Source organism: Macaca thibetana, chromosome 14 (genome assembly GCF_024542745.1).
Source record: "Macaca thibetana thibetana isolate TM-01 chromosome 14, ASM2454274v1, whole genome shotgun sequence".
Taxonomy (NCBI): domain Eukaryota; kingdom Metazoa; phylum Chordata; class Mammalia; order Primates; family Cercopithecidae; genus Macaca; species Macaca thibetana.
In genome coordinates, this window is record NC_065591.1 from 29,953,770 (window position 1) to 29,977,253 (window position 23,484).

The 23,484-nt window shown below is 40.8% G+C and overlaps 1 protein-coding gene across 3 annotated transcripts in view; it reads left to right on the forward strand.

Moving 5' to 3' along the window:
* SLC1A2 (solute carrier family 1 member 2) overlaps positions 1–23,484 on the forward strand; it is a 171,981-nt gene that overhangs the window by 118,344 nt on the left and 30,153 nt on the right. For all 3 annotated transcript variants that reach the window (XM_050758753.1, XM_050758754.1, XM_050758752.1), the window contains exons 6-8: positions 2,982–3,108; positions 12,072–12,305; positions 17,603–17,797. In XM_050758753.1, coding sequence (XP_050614710.1) covers positions 2,982–3,108; positions 12,072–12,305; positions 17,603–17,797 — 556 coding nt within the window. The remainder of the gene's footprint in view (positions 1–2,981; positions 3,109–12,071; positions 12,306–17,602; positions 17,798–23,484) is intronic.

Sequence of the window (23,484 nt, forward strand, 5' to 3'; positions counted from 1 at the left end):
TTGGGTGAGTGAGAGTGAGGGAAGAGATGAATTGACTAGGTTGCTGGGCAATGGAAGATCAATAAACATTGTTTAACAACCAGTGGGAGGTGAGAGGTGGAAGAAGCGAGGAGAAGGAAGGAGAGTTCCTCTAGGGAGGTTTTGCAAATATCCCCAGCACCCACCACTGAGCAGCTCTTCTCCCTCACTGTCCAGCTATCTATGTCCCTTTTAGGACCTTCCTAACTCCCCCGTGGTCCTTTCTGGTGGGTCATAACTTAAAACACCCAACCCCCTTTTGTCAAAGTGTTCCTTAGTCTTCTCCATACTCTGGAGGAGTTTGAGGCCATGAACAATGGGGCCAGGGCTTTGGAGTGAATCATTCAAAGACTTTCCTGGTTGTTTCCAGAGTCTTGGTGGATTCTGGGAAGTCACAGGACCTTTGGCTCTACTGGGGAGTTTCAACACAACTCACTACTCTGTAACCCCAGCGGCCAAGTCCAAGAGGGTTTTGTTCAGATGGAACACCCCCGTTTCAGTGAGCAATTTCAATTAGGCAACGTTTACAGAGAAAAATTACAAGCTGAATATGGTTTCCATCCAAGTGCAGATCAAGGCTCTGGAAAGCCAAGGGAAGTTAAACTGTTGAGAAACTTCCCATTTACAAATCATGGCTGAAATAAGGTTCTTTCCATGGTCTTCTGAGGGTGGAGATAGTGGCTTTTTTTATTTTTTAGTTTTGCTGTCTTTCTGTTTTTTGTCTTTGGAAAGTCCCGAGGATTAAGCACTTGCAATAAGTGAAGATACAACCCCAGCTCTTGTCTCCCACTTCTTTAAGGAACCACTTCTCTCCTAAGAATCCTCCAGAAACATTTCTGGGCTCCACCCTCTCCCAACTGCTTAAATCAACTCCAATTCTTCCTTTAAAAACCTATCTCTCATAGGTATGGCCAGTTTCTGCTGACACTGAATGGAGCTATTTTTTATTCCAGTTCTTTGGGACCTTGATACCTCAGGCATTTTTTTCTTAATTTCAAATGAAATTAACCAAGTAATATGAGCTATTCTCAACCAGAATATTCAGATTGACTCTCTCTCCCCGCCCACCTAGCAGACTCCTCTCCATGGGCTTGAGAGAAGGACTTGGGAATGGCTTGAAATTGACTTTGTACATTGCTGCAGGACTAGTTCCCTCTGTCCTGGATCTAATCTTCCCTAAGCCTTTGTCTTCCCAGGCCAATAACTCACTTATGAAGTCATTTGTCAAGCTTTCTAGCTGAGAGCAAAAAGGGGAGATACTAAATGTGAAGTATTAGCAACCCCAAGTGCAAGTAATGGATTCTTTTTGCTGAAGATAGAAAGGATCCAGCAAAGGGTAGTTAGACAATCTGGGTTGATATGTGTTTGGTGTAAAGAGGTTAATGGGTTAGATGGCTAGGGAAAGGGTAAAGTCAAAGGTTCAGAAAGAAGGAATTTCCTTCTAAGAGAATCAAATTATGATGCTAAAATTTACTGAGTATGGGTTAAGACTTTAAGCATAACTGGACACCATAGGAAACTGGATATAATAGGGAGGGACTGGAAATTAGGACTGCCGAATTGAGCAGGTTAGATGTGGAGAAGAGGAAAGAGAAGACGGCTCATACTTCAGAGTCAGAGAACAAGTCAGGTGGGCAAGCAAAGTCCTGTAGCCAAGGACATAGTAACATTGATTTATAGAACATGTAAGTAGTAAGAATTGAGACCTTAAGACTGTCAATACTAGATCAGGGGTCAGAGGTCAGGGAGCACATGGGGATTGGCAGTTAGAAATCCAGATAGCCCCCAGGCACTACTGGAAACACCTGTAAGCCGCACAGTGTACCCCAGTCCCTGGATGCATTGGAGTGAGACTCCAGGCCTGAGCATGAAATACCAAGGGAGAGAATGGAAGGGACCAACAGGAGTGGTAGGAAGAGCAAAGCCAGGCCTAGCCTTGGAGGAACTAAAGTGTAGGGCAGATTCCCAGGACCTCAGGCATAGGGATGAGGTGAAACCAACACAGAAGTAAGACTCATGGTTGGGTATTGGAGTTGGTCCAAGACCTAGTGCAATGTGATGCTGACATGAAGAGGGCAGAGATGAAGCTCCTTAAATCCTTCCTGGGGTTAGGATTGACCCCAGAGGCTGATGTGAGGCTGGACTTAGATACAAGTCAAGAATGTCAAGTGAAGGAAGAAGAGAGTGGAGAGACTAGGAACTAGCAAAATCTGACAGTGAATCTATATTCTGTCTTTATGATCCTGAAAAAACAAATAAAATAAAAAAGAAAGCATTCTAACCACTTCAGTCATGAAAAGAATTGTGACAAATTCATAAATAACAGATTACATTTTTTAAAAACTGGATAAAATGGAGTTTCAGATTTCTTATTGTTTTCCCTTTGATTTTTCAGTATTTTTTTCTCCCTGTCATTTTATGTATGTAGTAATAAAAAATAAATTTTACATTTAGGATTTTGTAAGAGTGAAACATACCAGCCATACGTTGACTTGGGATAATACCAAAACAAACTAGATGTAACTCTAGCAAAGAATTTATTGGCTAATTGGTCTCTGCTATTCCAATATTGGCTCCAAAGTTTGCATGATAATCCTCAAGTCCCAACAAGCCTTTACTCGTTAATCTGTGTAATAATGGAATCTGCTTACACATGACTTCATAAGTGAGAGGAGGGAGAAGAGAGCACCTTTTAGTTCGGAATGAAAATGAATACATTTTTCTGAACCTAACACTGCTTACAGTTTAACTTGCTCATGTGGAAAATGTTCAAGAAATCCATAGTTATCCAGGGGAAAGTTACATTCAGTATGAAATATAATGTTTTTTTTCTTTTAATGTCTAATTCATAGGGTAACCAGCAGTGAGAACATGGCTCCATACATTTGGGAATGGTAAAGAATGAGGAGAAAAAATACATTCTTTGTAATTTGTCCTTCTGTGTAATGTGATTCACCCAACAGGTCTGATAGGGTTTTTTATTGCTTTTGGCATCGCTATGGGGAAGATGGGAGATCAGGCCAAGCTGATGGTGGATTTCTTCAACATTTTGAATGAGATTGTAATGAAGTTAGTGATCATGATCATGTGGTAAGTGGCCTTGTTCTTACTTCTTCTTAGCCGTGGGTTGAGAAAGCCTTGGGGTCCCCAGAGGATACTGGAGCTCTCCCTGCAGGAACAAGTTGGCATAGGCTGATCAAAGGTCTTTCCAGAAAGACTTTGAGAAAGGGATGAAAATATCTTTTTTGGAGCTTCCCCTAAAACAAGGGTAGACAAATTATGCCCCTTGGGCCAAATGTAACCTACTGTCTCTTTTGTATGGCCAGCGAGTTGAGAATGGGTTGTATATTTTTATGTAACTGTCTTAGTTGGGTTGCTATAACAAAGTACCAAAGACTGGGTGGCTTAGAAACAACAGAAATTTCTTTCTTATGGTTCTGGTGGCTGGAAGTTCAAGATCAGGGTGCCAGTATGGTTGGGTCTGATAAGGGGCCTTTTCCAAGTTGCGGACCAACTTCTCATTGTACCCACAGTTAGAAAGATATTTATTTATTTTTATTTGAATTTTATTTCATTATAATTTTATTGAGACAGGGTCTCACCCTGTCACCCAGACTGGAATGCAGTGGTGTGATCATGGCTTACTACAGCCTCAACCTCCCTCACTGCAGCTCAAGTGATCCTCCCACCTCAGCCCCTCAAGTAGCTGGAACTACAGGTGCACACTACCATGCCCAGCTAGTTTTTGAAAATTTTTTGTAGAGACGAGGATTTCACTATATTACCCAGGCTGATCTCAAACTTCTGGGCTCAAGTGATCTTCCCACCTAGGCCTCCCAAAGTACTGGGATTATAGGCATGAGCCACCTCGCTCAGCATGAAAAGAGATTCAGAAAGCTCTCTGGGGTCTCTTTTACACAGTCATTGTCTTTCCATCTGTTATAACAAAATACCTTAGACTGGGTAATTTATAAACAATAGGAATTTATTGCTCATCCTTCTGGAGGCTGACAAGTTCAAGATCAAGGTACTAGCAGATTTAGTATCTGTTGAGGGCCTATTCCTCGTAGTTGGCACCTTTGTGTGTGTCCTCACAGGAAGGGGAAAACAGGCTCCCTCAAGCATCTTTTATTAAGAGCACTAATTCCATTGAAGAGGGCAGAGCCCTCATCACCTAATCACCTCCCAGATGGTTCACCTCTTAACACCACTGCCCTGGGAGTTAAGTTTCAACATATAAATTTGGGGGACATATGAATTCAACATATGAATTGCAGTTTTTGCCATTACTTTCAATGGCAAAAACCACAATTACTTTTGCACCAACTTAATAATTAACTTGCCTAAGATTATTATAGGTAGGTAGACGAAGAGCTATAGTTCATATTGGTATCAAAATCCTTGATACCTAAGCAGGTAGGTTTTTTGGTTTGAATCATCTAAACAATATTGTTTCCCCTTGATTTCACGTGTGTTTATAGTCAGTGACTCTGAAATCTAGGGGAGCCTAGGAGAGCACGAGGATCTACTCTCTCATCGTGGAAGCTCTGTCGTCTTCAATCGTAGGAAACTTTTGGTGTCCCATATCCATCAGACAGAAAGCTTTTTACTTGCATTTGTTTCAGATCCCTAGGATGGTCCTGTATGTCTGCCTAGAAAAAAATAAAACCACTCTTAGACCAAGTCATAGCTGTGTTCTCTTTTCCATAGGAATTCTGGGTTACCTATTCCCCATCTTTGCATGTTCCAGGCTTACCCACTTTCTTTGCCAAACCTCTTCTGATCCTTTTCCACATTTCTGTAGGTGCCTTTCATGGAAATTCCAGCTGCTTTTTCTCTTCTTCTTTTTCTTGTCTCCCACCCCACCTCACAAGGACAAAAATCTGTTCTTATTTTTTATCTCCACAGAACCAAACATGGTGATGTGCCTGTAGTCAATTGTTACTAAAACTTTAGGAATGAGTGGGATAGCTGAAAACGCCAAGATTTCAGATCAAGAAGATGTTCCTCACTATTTCATGAACCATATTTAGCAGACCTGGCTTGTTCAGATCATTGTTTTACAGTGCTTTTAAAACACAGAAAGGATGCTAATGAAATAACATGTTCTCTTTCATGATTGTACTGATCCTTCAGCTTCTCAGGCAATGCTGGATTTCTGGATATTTCTTTTGTATGAAGATTTGGTAATATGGTGGTGGTGTAAAACATATATATACACACACACACACACACACACACACACACACACATATATATATATATAGAGAGAGAGAGACAGAGAGAGACAGAGAGAGAGAGAGAGACAAAATCTTGCCCTGTCGCCAGGCTGGAGTGCAATGGTGCGATCTCAGCTCACTGCAACCTCCGCCTCCCGGGTTCAAGTGATTCTGCAGCCTCAGCCTTCCAAGTAGCTGGGATTACAGGTGCACACCACCATGCCCGGCTAGTTTTGTTAATCTTTAGTAGAGACAGGGTTTCGCCATGTTGGCCAGGCTGGTCTCGAACTCCTGACCCTATGATCCGCCCAACTCGGCCTCCCAAAGTGCTGGGATTACAGGCGTGAGCCACCGCTCCCAGAGGTAAAATGTATTTTTTAAGTCCTTCAGATTCATCTGAGTCTGTTGAGAGTTTAGTACATAATACACAATGCAGAATAAGTCTCTTGCTTAAACATTAGGATTTTCCATTGTTTCCTAGAATTTCTAGCAGATTATGCATCTTTACTCCAAATATGCAGCCCATATTTCTGTAATATGATGCCAATAACATGGACAATGTGTGTGTCCTTCCTACGTCCATACCAATGTGATTTCCACTAAACCCTTGCAGGAAAGGGAATCTTCTAGGACATCAGATGAGTCAGTGGGATGAAGTGTAGCCTCCCTCCTCCCCAGAGATGGAGGGTGGTGGTATGAATTAAGAAGTTTCCCATTCATTGAAACCAGAACTCCTAAATACTTAGTATCATCTTGGGAGGTAAAAAGTGGTTGTGAGGCAGGAGTAAGACCCTAGAATGATTTCTGACAGCTGTTTGGTTACTTCATCTAGGCTCATAGTCAGGACGATGTCACGTGACATGAGATGCCAATTCTACACATTTCTTTAATTCTTTCACTGCCTCAGCATCAGTATTTGCTAATGATGTGTGTAAAAAGGTTCTGGATAAAACAGTCAACTACTATTTAACTGACCCCTCAAAGCTTAAAAAATCAGAATTCTTTTGTATTCTTTTCTATGTAGCAGTTATAATAGTAATGATAACAAAATGTAACATTGAAAATATTATAATAATTGTTTTTGTTATTAAATTATAAATTAGAATTACTAACTTCTTGCTATATGCTCAGTACTATTTCAGTTATAGTACATGTACTAACCCATTTATTACTGAGGAAACAATTATTATTAAATAACTTAAATTTACCAAATTCCTGCTAAATACTTAATATTACTCCAATTATTTTACATGCATTAGCTCATTTATTCTTCACAATAGTACTGAACACAAAAATATGTGCTTTTGTTAACCCATTTACCAAATGAGAAAACTCAGCACAGAGGGCGACTTGCCCAGTATTATGGAGCTGTACAGAAGTAACACCTATGTCAATTTCTTTTTTACTTCAGACTGGATTGAATCCAGGATCCTCCTATTGCAAGCTGTGTGACTTCAGGCAAGTTAGACACATTCTAAGCCCCGATATTCTGATCTGTAAAATGGGATGATTCTAGAATCCATGCCATAGGTTGCTGTGAGAACTAAGACTGTGACCAACGGTCGTGAAGCACCTTTTTGGTGCTGGGAACTGTCTAAGCACTTTACATGGATTAGTATTATAGTAATAGCTGTTTGCTGTTACCAATATTATCATCAATTCAATCCATATCCTTTGTATCTCTGTGTTTATGAATTCTTTAAGAAACCTGAAAACCCCTTAATTTTGGTATGATTTTCATATCCTCATTTTCTTATGAGGTTATTTAAAACATTTTTTTTCAAAATTTGAAAAACTTAAACAGAAAGTAAAATATTTCATAATCTTACCCCTATAAAAACATAAGTGAGAAGTAAAATCTCTGCCTACTCTTCCAATTCCTTCTTTCAATAAACCACCATCCATCCACACTGTTAAAGAAAAAACTATTCAATGACACTTGTTAAAGCAGAGTAAGGCAGATTTTATTCAGGATCGTTGCAATGAGCACAGGGACCACAGCAATGGGATTTTGGAGTGGGGGAGAGAGATTGGGCTGACTTGCAAGTACACATGGGCAAGTGGGAATTTATAGGCATGGAGAAAGGTGGGGGCAGTGGATGGTCTGGGGTAAGGAGTATTTTGGCTAAACCAACCCCACAGGATTCTAGCTGAAGGCCACAGGGTGACCAGACATCATCCGGGGGAGGATGAAGAACCTGATCAGATTTGAGGGTGATCAGATTTTGAGGACGGAGGTTCTTGCTAACCTGACTTAGACGAGTGTTTTGCTAAACCGGATTTTATAAGGTTTAGCAAAGAGCCCAGAAGAGGCCAGAAGAAGGTTCAGAAGCCTAACTAAAATTTGGTCAAACAAAGAATCTTTGTCAATCCATCTATTTTTTTTTTCATTCAATAAATATTCTATTCTGTGCAGGCAATGATTTTAGGTACTGGTGATACAATGTTGAATAAGATAGAGAAATGTTCCGGCCCTCGTGGGGCTTACATCCTAGGGAAGGGAGAGAGGGAAAGCCAAAAGGGAGCAAATGGGAGCAGATTGTCTTTGTAGCACTTATTACTAATTCCAATAGTCATAAGTGCCGTGCAATAGCGAGAGATAGTGATGGCGTAAAAGTGTTGGGCCACATGGTGCTGTCTGGGAAGTTGACCTTTAATGAAGAGCTGCAGAGTGAGCCAAGCAACCTAGTAAAGAACTGAGGGGAGAATGTTCCGGGGGAAGAAGTGGCAGGGAAAGGCTTTTGAGGATCAGAACAAAGGTCTAGAGAAGCTGCAGTGTGGTTGGTGAAAGGGGACAGAAGGAGGTGCAGTTGGAGAGGTAGGCAGTAGGCAGATCCTCCAGGGTCCTGCAGGCCACCTTGATGGGTTGGAATTTCATTTACTTGCAAAAGGAAGTCCCTTAATCATAAGCCTAGAGGCTGTACAAACTGTTTTTCACTCTGTCTTGATGAAAAGTTCTAATCACAAATGGTAACTTTGAACAAGAATCACTCTTTGGGTAGCTGGAACACGTATCCCTAAATGGATTGGGAAAGATGATTTGTAATACTTTCTGAGCGTGGACAGCACCTTTCAGCTACTCTTGGAATGTGTGTTTAGCTCTATTGACAAGCTATTGGAAATATGTGGGACAGCACCAGAGGGGCTTCACAGCAGGACTGAGAAAGTCCCTCAGCTTACCTCCTTTCCCATCATCAGTGTCTGCCCCATCATCTGTCCCAGGCCTGTAAGTCCCAAATGAATTATTCCAGTGGGTTAAGACCTCAAAGATGCTGAAGAAATTGGAGCTAAGGTAAATGGTTTCCAAAAGGTCACCAAGTAATATCTGCATTTCATCAGTTGCAGTTAAGATTTTTGTTTCTCGAAATACTGGTTTTCAAACAGATCAGCATTACCTGGGGAGCTTGTTTAAAATATAAATGCCCCAAGGCCAGCTTCAGGACATTCTGACTCTGTAGGTGTGTGGTAAGCCCAAGGAATCGCATTGTTAACAGGAAGCCGGTGGTTTCTGACACCCGGACACTGACTGAATTCTAGGTAACTTGCCTGCTGTAGATGAGTGTGTTTGTGGAGTCCTGCGAGGGGCATCTTGGTGGGACCCTTAGGCTGGCAAGGGCTTTGAGACAAAGTAGGTGGAGGCTAGAATGGATACAGCAGTAAGAAAAAGACTCCACAGGCCAGTCCTGGATGCATCTGTGGCCCTGAAAACAGAGAACAAGAACAGCCTAAGAGCAGCATGGGAGCCATTCCCTCTCCCCAGCTCTCTAGCCGTGTCCCTCTCATTTGGAAACTGGACCAACAATCACAGGGCATTATTTGGCTTCAGAACTCTCCGTGCAGCCCTCAGCCTCTTTATGCACTTTGGTTTGTGGTTTTGATTGCTGGCTTCATCTCAGAAGATTTGAGTGGTGGCCTTGGGTGCTGGCCATTTGCCCATCCTTTTCCATGGCATATTATTTTCAATTAGGTAATTCATTGACATGGAAACCCAGGAACCCAGAAGCCCCAGTTTTGGAGTGAAGGCCTGAGTTGTTTGTTTTAAAAATGGGCGCAGTTGGTTGGCCACACCTGTAATCCTAGTGCTCTAGGAGGCTGAGGCGGGAGGATTGCTTGAGGCTAGGAATTTGCGACCTGCTGAGCAAAATAGTGAGATCTCCTACAAAAATAAAAGTAAACAAAAATTAGCTGAGAATGGTGGCATACACCTGTAGTCCTAGCTACTCAGGAGGCTGAGGTGGGAGGATTGCTTCAGCCCAGGAGGTCGAGGTTACAGCAAGCAATGATTGTGCCACTGAGCTCCAGCCTAGCTAACAGAGCAATACTCTGTCTCAAAATATAAAAAATAAAAAATAAATAAAATAAAAATAGGCACAAGAAAGTAACGGCCCTGAAAGACTTCATAGAACAAAGATTCTTACCTTCTTCTACTTAATGCTCATACTATTCCCAGAGATCAAGGTGTTTGGATTAGCAAGGGCTTCTGCTTGCTAACACTTCACTTTCTGGCCTTTAACACTCTCCATTTACAATGGGAGCTCATGCTTTTCCCAGCTGGCTAAGTGTCCCAGAGGTAAACTGTTACCTCTCTCTAGTCCATCTGTCAGTGGCCCAAATACATTCTCCAGGAGACTCTATAGCTAGTCTTTTTTTGGCAAAGAGCCTTGAAAGCATTTTCTCTCCATTCTACAAATTGCTTGTCCCAGGAGAGAAGGAAAATTGAATGGCACCCAAAACAGCTTATAGTAGTGTTTTTCTGGACAGCTTTCAAGGGTGCTTGGTGCTTGGGAAAGAACTGATCTCTTGGTTTATGAAGATAAATACTTTTTTGCTTTATAGGAAGGTTCATTCTGCTTATTTACAGTCTCAGTGAACGAAGTGCTGGTCCCCGAGACTACCTTGATAATTTATGAGATGTTGTGACTATGGACACACCAGCAGAATATAAAACGGTGGGAGAGCTCAGGGTTTAATGACATGAGTACAGGTTTGTCTCAGACTCCCTAATGTCTAGGGAAGCAGTCCTCAGACTTGACCAGCCTGGACCCCACAGAAAGGAGAAGTAGGAGCTTCAGGCTAGATTCTCATATGGGAAGAGAACAGCTATGCTAATGTTTAATAGTGTCAGTTACAAATCAGTTCCTTCAAGATTAGGTTCCTCTTGAGAGAATATGTTGCTATAAAATCATCTTGCAATTGGGTATCCCATGAGATGTTCTAGAAAGCATCACTAACTCAGGCTTAATAAGCATGAGTGGTGGGAGGACATGGGGTACATGTGTGAAAACAGAACCCACGAGGAATTCCTTTGTCAGGACTCAGAGAATTAATGGTACTGACAGAGATGCGAGAGGGCTTTTTTGCAGCACACACACATGCATGCTCAAAAATTTAATCCCCACAGCATCTCCATGAGGTTGGAGTTAGCTGCTCTGAGCCTTGACATCCATATCTGTAAAATGGGAATAAGCCACTAACCATGGTCACATATTAATAGCTAATAAGTGGCGAGATGAGCTCCATGTCTTACGTAGTATTCATATATATGTGTCTCATCTACTTTTCACATTTTTTCTTTAATTCAGGAAAGTGTTTGCTCCAGGCACAATTACAAGTCTCTATAGATCTTACAATTACAGCAGCCTTTCCTGACTCCCTGACCCCTGCTGGAAGCCTTATCTAGGGACTTCATTTTCCCCATAGTCTTTCTCTCAAGTATATTCATAATTTGTATTAAGGTAGCAACCTTCCCACAAATATTTTCATATCAGCCAGAAACTGTCACAGGCTGAACAAATTCATGCCCTAGCAACATCATTCTGGATACTAAAGAATTTTACCAAATATGGGAAGAATATATTCAGGTTGAGAGACAAAACAGCTTTCCCAAGAGTGAGGACCAAAGTAGTTTCCAAACTCTCTATAAAGTAATAAGGTAGAACTATAACATCAGTTTATATAGGATAAATTTGGCATATGGTGAATTGCTTATTGTTCACTAAAGAGAAGTGGTTTGTCTTGGTTGGGAAAATCCCCCAGTTGGGAGTTTCAGAGACCTGAGATTGTTCTCTTATTTCCTGGTTTCCTGGTCTTGGGCTGATTATTTAGCTTTTCTTAACCTCAGTTTCTTTATTTGCCACGTAGCAATAATGACACCTAGATTTTCGGGTTGTGGTAAGCATGAAGTGAGGGAATGAGTGTGCAGCTCTCACCATAGTGCTTAAAACAAAATGAAAGTAGTTAGCATTATTGTTAGAGTAAGTATGGAAAAACTACTTTCAGACTTGGAAGTCATAAAACCACTTTTCTCTAAATGTACATTTTGGCCCAGATGGTTTCCTTGTTCTTTCTCTTTCTCTCTCATTTTAATATATTCCCTATCTTCCAAGGTAAAAACAATGCAAATTTACAAATTCCAGTTTATGGTTTTCTAAAAAGCTCAAATTCCCAAATTTCTAGGAAGGAACTGAGGAACACAAATCAAACAAGATTCCCAGAAACACGCCTGAGTCTCTCAACTTGGAACTTGATGGTAAAGCTAAAAGATGGTAATGCATGTCTCTCCTTTATCCCTAAAACTCACCTTAAGCGACAAAATTTGCCTTTGGACTTTTCATCAGAGCAGGCACCACCAGATCCACAAAACAGATTTTGATTAAGGGAGTTGGTCCAAAATAAAAAATCACATCAATGGAATGTCATGACCTTTTCTCAGCAAAAGTCTTTTTTTGTACAGAAGAGCCATGTGTTTTCCTCAGGGTGCAGTACAGAGGCGGCCCAGGTTCTGAATGCCATAATGATCTCTTCAATGCTGTTTTTCCCTTTTGTGTTTTTCAGGTACTCTCCCCTGGGTATCGCCTGCCTGATCTGTGGGAAGATCATTGCAATCAAGGACTTAGAAGTGGTTGCTAGGCAACTGGGGATGTACATGGTAACAGTGATCATAGGCCTCATCATCCACGGGGGCATCTTTCTCCCCTTGATTTACTTTGTAGTGACCAGGAAAAACCCCTTCTCCTTTTTTGCTGGCATTTTCCAAGCTTGGATCACTGCCCTGGGCACCGCTTCCAGGTAGAGAACAAAAGAAATCACCTTTCTCTTTGCTCACTCTTCTTTTTTTTTTTTTCTCCTCTTTTTGTTGTTGTTGTTGTTTATTATACTTTAAGTTCTAGGGTACTTTTTTTCTTTTCTTTTTTTTCCTTTTTTTTTTTTTTCTTTCTTTCTTCTCTTTCTTTCTTTGTTCACTCTTTTGCCCTCTTTGCCATTTCTCATTTCTCAAAACCCTCCCATCACAAAGTTCAATAAGAACACTTGGCACACATTACTAAGATCTTTTGGAAAAGGCGAATGCTTTGAATTTTTGTCTCCTTCTAGGAACTTCTGAGCCTTCTGGTGAACATTTTTGCTGGTTTGCAACTATATTGGAAATATGATCTCACATTAAATTTTTCAGATAAATGCATGCTATTTGTTTGCATGCCTAATTTGCCACTTGTATCATTAGTTTAGTTTTAGATGTTTTCTAAAGGAAGTTTAACACGATGTTTTTCAATTAACATTTCACCTGTGATTTGGAAAATGCTATCACAAAATATTACTCTTTGAAGATTTTGGTAAATAAATTTTCAAAAGTAGAAGAAGCAGCTTTTACAAAGTAAATGGTATGTTAGGTGAGACTTTTTCTAACAAACAAAGCTCAGCCAAATCTTTGACCTCGACATGAACCTCTAATGGATTATTCTTCCCCAGAGTTAACTTGGCATTGATGAAGAATCAGTTCCCCCTTTATTACCTAGTTCCAGTGCCTAGAAAGCCAAAGAGGACCCCAGAGATATGCAGAGAAAAATCAGTTTTTGGACTATCATCTTGGACTGAATGTAACAAAAACAACCCAAAAAATGAACAAGAAGAAATACATAAGAAATGCCTTACAATTGGGCTGGGCGCAGTGGCTCATGCTTGTAATCCCAGCACTTTGGGAGGCCTCGGCAGGCAGATCACTTGAAGTCAGGAGTTCGAAACCAGCCTGGCTAACATGGTGAAACCCCATCTCTACTAAAAATACAAAACTTAGCCAGGTGCGGTGGGGAGTGCCTGTAGTCCCAGCTATTCGGGAGTGTGTGGCAAGAGAATTGCTTGAACCTAGGAGGCGGAGGTTGCAGTGAGCTGAGATTGCATCACTGCACTCTAGCCTAGGTGACAAAGTGAGGCTCCATGTGGAAAAAAAAAAAAAAAAAAAAAAGAAAGAAAGAAAGAAAGAAAGAAAGAAAGAAATGCCTTACAATTGAGAATTTTTAAGACTAGTGTTTTACTTTCAGCTTGCAATCATTGTTTTATATCTGCACATATGTCCTTGGGTCACAAAACTAAGACTGAATCATAAAACAGGGAGGGAAGCAAATTCTGAAACCCATAGCTCATCATCAGGTCCTTGTTGCAGACCCTGTGCCCATGCACTGCTGGTGAGGTGGCACTCCATGACACAGCAGGGCCTGTTGCTCCACGGCTGCTGAGCAGGCAGTCAGGTTTCCCTTAAGCGACCTAACAGACCAATAATGCCTGGGAAACCAAATTAAATTTCCACCTTGCAAATCAATGAGGATTCAGTGCTAGTAGAAAATGGGGTTTCAGACCAAGCTGGAATATACACAATCTTGAGGATCTAGATTCTGCACCCATTTTCCGAAGATGAAGGAAAACACTTCAAAATTTCCTTCTTGGTTTTATAAATTTCCCATGACTAAGTATCTCTATCCATACAGATCTCCACTTGAAGAAAAGAGGAAAAAGAAAAAAAAACCCACCTGGTTTAATTTTATTTTTGTTTTCTGGTTATAAGCCTGGTATCTCATACTTTATCTCATACCTGGCTCATAACCAGAAAACAAAAATAAAATAAAATTTCTGCAGGCTCATTGTGAAAAAGTTCAGGCAGTGAATACAATTTTGAAGAAGAAAATGAGCTTTGCCAATTATTCTATCACCCAGTGATAATTGGTCATAACCTTTTAATTAGTCTTTAGTTATATATCTTTCAAGTTCTTACTATGTATATATATGCTGTTTTATAAATAGCTATTTTTTTACTAGTCAACATATCATAAAAGTTATATCTATTGCAATAGACTTTACTACAATTTTTTAAACTGCATAATAATGCACTGTATGTACTACAATGCAAACCCCACCCCATCCTAGCCACAGTGATGTACATTTAAGGCATGTCTATTAAACAGGGCTGTGACAAATATCCTTACAAATACATCTCTGCAAGGTTGTATGATGATCCCCTCAGGATAAGTGGAATTTCAGAGTTAAATTGTATGCACATTGACGGTTTTGAATCACGTTACCAGATTGCTATTCAGAAAAATTTATTATTTTATGTTCCCATTAACTGGTGTTTGAGGGTGTGCCCATCCCCGCTTACTTACCAGCTCTGGATATTACCGGTCACTTTAATGCTTTCCAGTCCTATTGGGTGAAAAGTAATCTCATGGGATATGCATATCTTTACTTCTCCTTCCCTTTTCCCCTGCCTCGTGAATTGTTCATGAACTTGGTCATTTCCCTGTTGAGGTATTCGTCCCTCCCTGATTGATTTTCAAGCTCTCTTTTTGTATAAGAATATTAGCTCATGTGTCACAAGTTGCAAATAATCTTTCTCTTCACTTGACATTTGTCTTAAAAAGTTACTGTGCTTTTTGCCTCTAGAAGTTTTAAATTTGTACTTAGTCAAAGCTATCAGTACTTTTCTTTAGAATTTAGAATTTAGATTTTGCTTAGGAATAGCTTCTCAAGTTAATACAATATGACTTTTTATTTTCTTCTGATACCTTTATGGTTTAGATCTTTCAACTATTTCAAAAATATTAGTATTATTTTCTTTTGAATGACTAGGCCATTATTTCAGTAACTTTGTAAGACAAGGTGAATCTTAAGGGAATTTGCGTGGCCCAAATTTGTATTTAAATCAGAGACAAATGCTCAGATTATCCAACCAAGGCTGCAAATATTAGACCGATTTCTTCCCCAACCCTATATTTCATTTGAAAAAAAAAAAATGTGGTTTTAATCTTTCATTAAAATGTGGTTTTTGCCTGGATGTGGAATTTCTTTGTTTAAAAGGCTGTGTGACATGAGTCATGTACCGAGAATTAACTGAAGGTTTCTTTGCCATCATGGTCACAGAGAAGAAAAAAAAAGCAAAACCCAGGAACAGCCCACAAAATATCCTTCCTGCCTCCTCGGCCCTTGTACAGAATAAAAATGTTGAGGGTAGTTGAACGGCTTTTCTCAATGGTTCCAGAGGCTGGTGTCAGGGAGGGCAGAGGGAGGGGGGTGGCCTGAGACTGGCTTATCTTCAGCCCTCCAACTTCAGTGCAGGCTGTTAAAACTAATACATAAAAAACAAAAGAAGCAACATTTATTATTTATTAATAATTGTTATTATTAGCAACATTTGAAGGCTGTCATATGGCCATTGAGGCAGGAGACAAAAAAGCAATGTCAGAATGTCAGCCCGTCCACATAGGAAAGCTTGAAATTAAAATTCTCAAGTCCTAGTTTGATTGGGTGGGTGGGTTTAAAGACACAAAGAAAGCCTGTCCAGTTGAGAAATAGAGGATATTTTTATACTTACCGATCATTTTTCCCAATCTACTTAATTGTCCAAAGACCATTTGATGACAGTTTGGAAAAATGAATGCAATAATAAATATAAATGTATTCTAGCAATCCCAGAAGTGTCCTTAGATTTGAGAATCCTTGCAATCGAGAATCCTGGCCACCAACCACAACTGAGCAGTCATCTCAGACCAGTCCTGGTGTCCTGGCAACCCTTCGAAAGGGCCCAGGAGAGGGTGGGGTAAGAGGAAGAAAGGGACACTGACTTCGCATTAAGATAGCAAGCCAGGTCTAATGGCATCTCCTGCATGCAAATGAGGCCAGGCTCCAACTTTGCCCTGGGTTTGCAAGATTTTAGTTATGAAATGTTCCCCAACAAACATTTCTTCTTCCTACCCAAGATCAAGAAGGAGGCATGAGACAGACCCCTGACTTGAAATCACAAAGAATGTTCTGGTAAAAGAAATTTGGCTCTCCTAAGGTTGTTTTAGGAGCTTGTGGGCCAGTGGTTTGATAAGATGCACATCTGGGCATCCCTAGTTTTAGGGCTTCTGATTCGTTGGCTCTGGATAGGCCCTGGAATCTTCATTTCATTTAGCTTCCCTGGAGCAGATGGTCTTCTCCCACTCTCTGAGAAACCAAGACCTCTACAGGGATCTATGTCCAGCTTAGTCACTAATTCTGACCAGTAGGAGGAAACTTTGACAAAAGCTGTAAGTGCAAGAGAGAAAACACCTCCAAATGTTGTCTGCATTGCAGGTTTTCTAATTCACTTTGCTAAAGTTTGAATAGAAAAAAATCAAGAGGATGGACCATGAAGCACTTCCATGGCAGTTTGAGTGTTTTGCATTGCTTTCTACATTACTTAAACCTTGCAGCAAATCCACTCACCCTCCCATGCCCTTCTATCCATATGGAGATAATATTCTGGCCTTTAGCAATCCTTATTTTTTATTGGTCTCCAATTTTGAAGACATATGAACATGTCAGGAATTCTGGCCTTTGAGGCTGGATCATGTGGTCATGAATCCACATCCCAGGCCTGGGAGGAGTGGGGGTGAAGTCACTTCATATTTAGTCTCTGATTTGCTATTGAACACATGCTTTCCTGCTCCATGTCATTGAAGTGACTGTAGAATTGGCTGATGAGCATGTATCAGGGTGTTGGACTATCTGTGAGGTTCCCCAGTGAAGGGCTTCAGCTCATGCTGAAGGGTGCTGGACATGTTTATTGTTGTGGAAATTAGCAAGCCCAGCTCAGGGCAATTTCTTGGGGCTAAATGCGATCCATTCAGTCATTTTATTGGAAACAGCATTTCTAGCATGAAATTATGGGTTATCCAAAAATTCCTCATCCCATTTCACTGTTGATAGCTGATTCTTTTCTGACATAGATTTTTTTTTTTTGCAACCCAATTAATATGGGCAATCAGATGCACTGCAATATCGAATCCAAGATGGAAACAGTGGTCAAAAGAAAACATCTTCAAGTTCTGAGTGTATCTCCAGAACCAGAACCAACGAAAATATTTTGCTGCCTATTAGCATCTCAGTAAGATTGAATTTCAGCCTCCAACTCACCAGTTTTTAATCTGGCTCCAGATACTGCTTTTTTGCATGTCACCTTGCTTGATTGACACAAAACAAGAAAAACTAAGGATGCAGTGGCGTTCCAGTTTGTGCATTGTCCTGCTTCTCTAAAGTGGACATAACCCTGTCTCTCTCTTTCTCTTTGTTCTCAGTGCTGGAACTTTGCCTGTCACCTTCCGTTGCCTGGAAGAAAATCTGGGGATTGATAAACGTGTGACTAGATTCGTCCTTCCTGTTGGAGCAACCATTAACATGGATGGTACAGCCCTTTACGAAGCGGTGGCAGCCATCTTTATAGCCCAAATGAATGGTGTTGTCCTGGATGGAGGACAGATTGTGACTGTAAGGTGAGGAGGGTGGGGTAAAACACAAAAACAACTACCTGTTGTTCTACCCTGTTTCCCCTCCACACTAGCTCCATGTGACAGAGGCCACTTGAATTTCATTTCTGCTGGTGGAAGACAATGAAGGTAATAAAAGAAGAGGAATTATTGGCAGCCTTCAAAAGGAAAAGATTGCGACAAGAAAGAAGACTCTCATTAATGCCTCCTGTTTGTATTGCACATGTCAACTTGCTTTAGAAATTGGATATTATTTGATTTTTAGCAATCCTGTGATGTAGGCAGGGTAATTTCCTTGCCCATTTAATAGACGAAGAAACTCAGGCACCAAGAGGCATGGTAGTTTGTCCATGGCTACAGCATGGCTGTAAGTAAGGCCAACATCAGTAATGATTTGACAGGACTGTAACTGAGGCCAACATCAGCTGACTCTGGATCCAATTTTTGTTTCACTAAAATATGCTCCGTTCAATATTCTATCACCAGAGGGTAACGGCAGAAATTACAAAATACTGGAAGAGATTCCTAAATATGACATATAAGATTTTATTACAAATAAATAGCACATAGTTTTGCTTTTACTAAAGCTGTTTTTATTTAAATGCATTCATCATTTTAAAAATTCAGAAAGAACATTTTCCTAAGAGATCATTAAAAATGTGTTGCCTCACCATAAACTTAAAGATCACACCTACTAGCCAAACTAACACTTCACTTTCTTGCTTATAGGTTAAGTCATTGAAAATATCGGTCTTCAACCCATTCAATGTTATATTGACATTATAGCATGAAATAAAGCTTTTTGCAATCATCATTTTAATATTATCACTCTCAACCCATCTAAATGCTTCAATTAAGCCAGAAGCCAATTTCTGCCCTAACTTATGTTATATCCCTACTCTCAGTCTCAATTTCCTCATCTATAAATAAGGAAGGTATTCATAATTTGGGGCTAAAAGTTGGAGTTCATGGATGGACTCCCAGCCCAGAGTGTTGCTTTGTTTGCCTTGAAATATATTGTAAAAGGTTAGAAATTCATCCTCTTGTAAGACAGCTGCACTTCAGTTTCCTACAGTCTCCCCTGCCTACCCTATTACTTATGCCTGGTCTGCTGCACCTGTCACCGCAGCTTGGTCTTTTAAGACACTGGAGTTTGTCAGTTTTGGACTCAACAATGTGTAAGTTTTATTTCCCTTCTCGACTCTATGTGATCAGAAAACATAGGGAGTAAGTGGGTCACATTCTGTGTGACAGATGTACTTGTAGTAGAAAGAGAATTCCAGATATTAGAATAGCCAAGGCCTGGGTGATTCATTTTAGGAAATGAATGAGGTAGACACTGGAATATACTTTCATCCTCCACGATGATAATCACTCCACTCTTTGGTTCCTCTGAGGTAGCAGACTCTTTCCATATATTGCTTTGAACATGCCCAGCAGTCCTGAAGAGAAGGGATAGTCATTATTCCCATTTTACAGAGGAGGCATGTGAGGCTCAAAGAAATTATGTGACAAACCTAGGTCTCATGGTTATGGGTGGCAGAGGCACAAGTCAAATTTCTGTTCCACAGTTTACTTCTTCCAACCACAAGTCATTTCTTCTTTCTGACTATGACTCAAAAACAGACATTAGAATAGTGTTTTTATTGGCTTTTTCCATTGGGCATTAGAAGGGGCAATATTTTTTGGGTTCAGGCTAAGGCGCTAGCCTCTTTCTCCCACTTCAGTTTCTCCCCCAGGCAGCACTGTCAACCTCTATATTAGAAACTTTGGTAATAATCTGGTGTCTGGTTGATTCATGTTATTCAACAGTCCATTCTCTGGTAGGCCTTTAGTGGACTAGGGCCATTTTAGGAGATCTCTCCTAAGAGGCAGTGTTCATTTGGGTCTGATGTCTCTACCTGCTCAGATTTTTAAAAAGTTCAAACTAAGGGACCACCCAGTATCTGTAGCAGTGCTGGAAAATTCCTCTAATCATGTCCTCTATGTGTTCTAGGGGCTGATATTGCCATGGAATGGCCACTTCAGAGCCTGTGCTTGATCTGTCTAGCTCTGAGGTATTCAACCAGCTCAAGGACATTTTTGTTAAAACACAGCTTTCTCCTTTATCCTTATAACCATTCCAGAAGATTTAGTGAATATCCCATGTGCATCTGAGTTCACTTTAGCAACTCAGCAAATAGAGAAAAGAAAAATTCACCATGTTTAATACACACACACACAATATGAAAACATGAAATAGCAATCACATTTATTTAATCAGCTAGAATGTATCATCTGAAATGTCTTCCAGTGACTCTCTTGCTAAATTATCTCACCTTAGATAAGGAAACAGAGGCTCAGAGAATAGATCACACACAGCCATCTAGAGGAACAACTACAATTTAAGTTTCCAAATGCTGGCATATGCTTCCATTTATTTAACTTGTGATCCTAGAAACAGCCCTAAAAAGTAGATACTGGGTTCCGTGTTTTACAGATGGAGAAAATGAGGCACAGTAAGATGAGGTAACTGGGCCAGGATCACACTGTTTATAAGAGGCAGAAATGGGATTTGAACCCAGACCACCTTACTCTGGGGTTTGTGTTTTTAACCATTACACACACTGCCTCCACTATATTATACTGTTGGGTTGCAAAATAATAATTTACATACATATAATAAAATCTTCACAACCACCCTATGAATTATATACTATAAGGGAGCCTCAGTTTCCTCATCTGCATAATGGGAACAATAACAAATTCTAGGGTGGCTGAGAACATGGTGCCTGGCTCATAGTCTCTTATGAGTGTGAACCAGGCACCAGTCAATAAATGTTAGCTTCTATTATTATTACTGATGTCTAATAAAACACACAACACTCCTAGAATATTAAAGAAAAATGTGGCCATGACATCATGAGTACCATGATGTTACTGACAATGGAAAACATATTTCAGGTCAGAAGATCAAGTCTTTCAGAATTATGTCCTAACAATTATCATAAGACTGCTAACCTCCCTTGCTTTAAAGCTCAAAGACAAAAAGGGCTTCTTAAGAAAGTCTTTTGCCAAGCAAAAGTCATTTCTGCTCTCTCAACAGTTGGTCTTGATGGTAACCATATTTTCCATTAAGTTCGCACTATTAGATGGGAACTTACAGATGGGAGAATGGACCAGTGAGTGATTGAATTTATGCTTAAATTCTATAAATTTATCTACACAGGGTTTGTTTTATATTAACAGTGATACTACTGAGCATTTTCAGTTGACAAAAGATGAGTTTGACCATACACATTTAAATCTCTGGCCCCTGGGTGAGTTTAGTCAAATCCTCCTGAATTGTAGACCCCACAAGGGCTACATCTGGGGCACCCACCACGGGTGGATATACTTCATGCCTGCAGTTTATTTGGAGGAAAATAGCCAAATCTATCTTCATGCTGCACTTCGAAGTAAATTCTTCATTCCTCTCCTTTCACTGCATGTAGGAAAATAGTGATTAGAAATTCTCAGCATTTTATTAATTCATAGAATTTTCAATGTAGGGAGGGATCAAGGCCATCAAGGACCAGCGTGGCATTGAAGTCAAGTAGACCGTTGTTCAAATCCCAGCAGACCATGTTCAAGCTGTGTGACCTAAGTTTCTCCACCCATCCTATATATGTTTTCCTCACAGTGAAAGCAGGTGTTACCATATAAGTCCCTTGCAGGGTTACTGTGAGGTTCTGCTCTGATATTGTGTGTCTAGTATCTTAACAGCTTCCAGGAACCCTAGAGAAGTGAGCCAGGGGAGTGGAAGACCAGGCAAAGCAGAAAGCAATGAGGGATGCAGGGAAAATCACTGCCCAAGGAGCTCTTGCAGGGCTTAGAATTCCACAGACAGACACTGTGCCCACTGGAGGGTGAGGATATTATTAGGGTGGAGGACAAGAGGGGAAAGCAACTTCCAGGAAGAATTATCTTTATAAGACTTTGTCTCACACAACCAAAAGATAACCAGATAATGTTAATGTTAACCACAGTTCAAAGGGATGTGCAAGAGTGACTCAGAGCAACTGATGCTGTAAATAAAACAGTCAAGGTCAAGACCGTTGGAACTTGGGGAGTTCCCCTTCCCTGGTGTTCTGTCTGTTTGGGAAATGGTTGAGAATTCCATTCTTCCAGCTCTCGGGGTTTTAGGGAAGTTTTCATTGCAAAGCAGCCTAGTCCTATCCAGATTTCTTGACAAGAAAAACAATTCACATTTACTGGGCGGGATGGGGCGGGGTGGGGATGGGTCAGAATGTGCCCGGCCCTTCTAAGTGCATTTTAATTTATTAGCTCCTGAAAGCTTCTGACCAGCCCATGAAAGAGATACCATTACTGCCTCCTTTTTACAGGTGAGGAAATCAAGGCACAGAGAGGTTAAGTTGCCTGTAGTCACGTGGTTATTAAGTGGCAGAGCTGGAATTTGAACTCAGGTTGTTCAACTGCTGAACTTTCACGGCTGAGCACTCCACACTGTACCTCTTGTGACCCAGATAGATTCAAGGAAATTGGAGTGCGCCGAGCCTTGACACCATGGAGTGGGAGGGGAAGGGTGTGGTTGGGGAGTCTGTAGATCACACCCAGGGGAAGTGTCTATGCAAGGATGGGCCTAAACCTGGGAAGGATGGCAATATGGGAAAAACAGCTCAAACCACAGGCTCTCCAGGGGACTTAATCTCCCAAACGTAAGATTAGGTATATTCAGGGCCCTCCCGATGATAAGACCCCAGGATTCTGTGCTTGGTCGCACTGATGGCCCGGATTTAGTTGAAACAATTTGAGAGGCTGCCTCTCAGCTCATAAAATTTCTAGGATTTTATGACTACAAAGAAAGCAGTCCCCCTTACCTTTTGGTACCCACAAAAACAGCTTAGGAATCCATATTTCTAAAGTACTCTTGGATATTTTGATATGATATTTTGATGTGACAGCTTTGTACAAATGGCATCCAGAAAAGAGGAAAAAGAGTCACTGCCCTTTGCCAGACCGCAGAGACTCCCTGGTGTCAGGACAGGGCACTGGAACTCCAGATTAACCCTCTCCCAGAGACAAACTTCAGAATGGTGCTGGGTGTGGCCCTGGCATTGTTCGGAAAGCACTGATGAGATGCTTCAGAAAGAAAGCCTCCCTTTCTTTCATTATCATTTCTTGGCATCCTCCTTCTGAATAATGTATTTTCCAGCCCACAGTGAGGCATCCAGGCGCCTGACGCTTAGTGTCATTTGGAATCTGTTGATTTGTTCCCCTGATGTCCAACTCAGTTGCGTCTGGATATTTGCTATTCTGAGTTCTCCTGTTAACCTTGGCAATGGCCTTCTCAGACCCTTGCCACATAGTCCAAAAGCCTCTGGTGCTCACAGAGACATAAAAGCGTAAGCAAAAATGAATGCAGTTGTGTTCCCATGGGAGGATTAAGGGCGATTTGTTTTTATCTTTAGTATTTCCTTGCCTGCTTTTAGAGCCACGCTTACCTTATTTGAGCCCTGTGATATATTAGACTAATTGGATAGCATGATGGGAATAAGGCTCCAATCCATGAATTTATAAGCTTACATCATAGTTGAGCAGAACCCAAATAGGCCTTAATCGTTAATTCCTGGGTCTTAGTACTTTAGATTTCTCTATTCCTTGGTGGAGAGTATGGGGTGGGGGTTGGGAGGGTGGGGATTTTATGGCTGCAG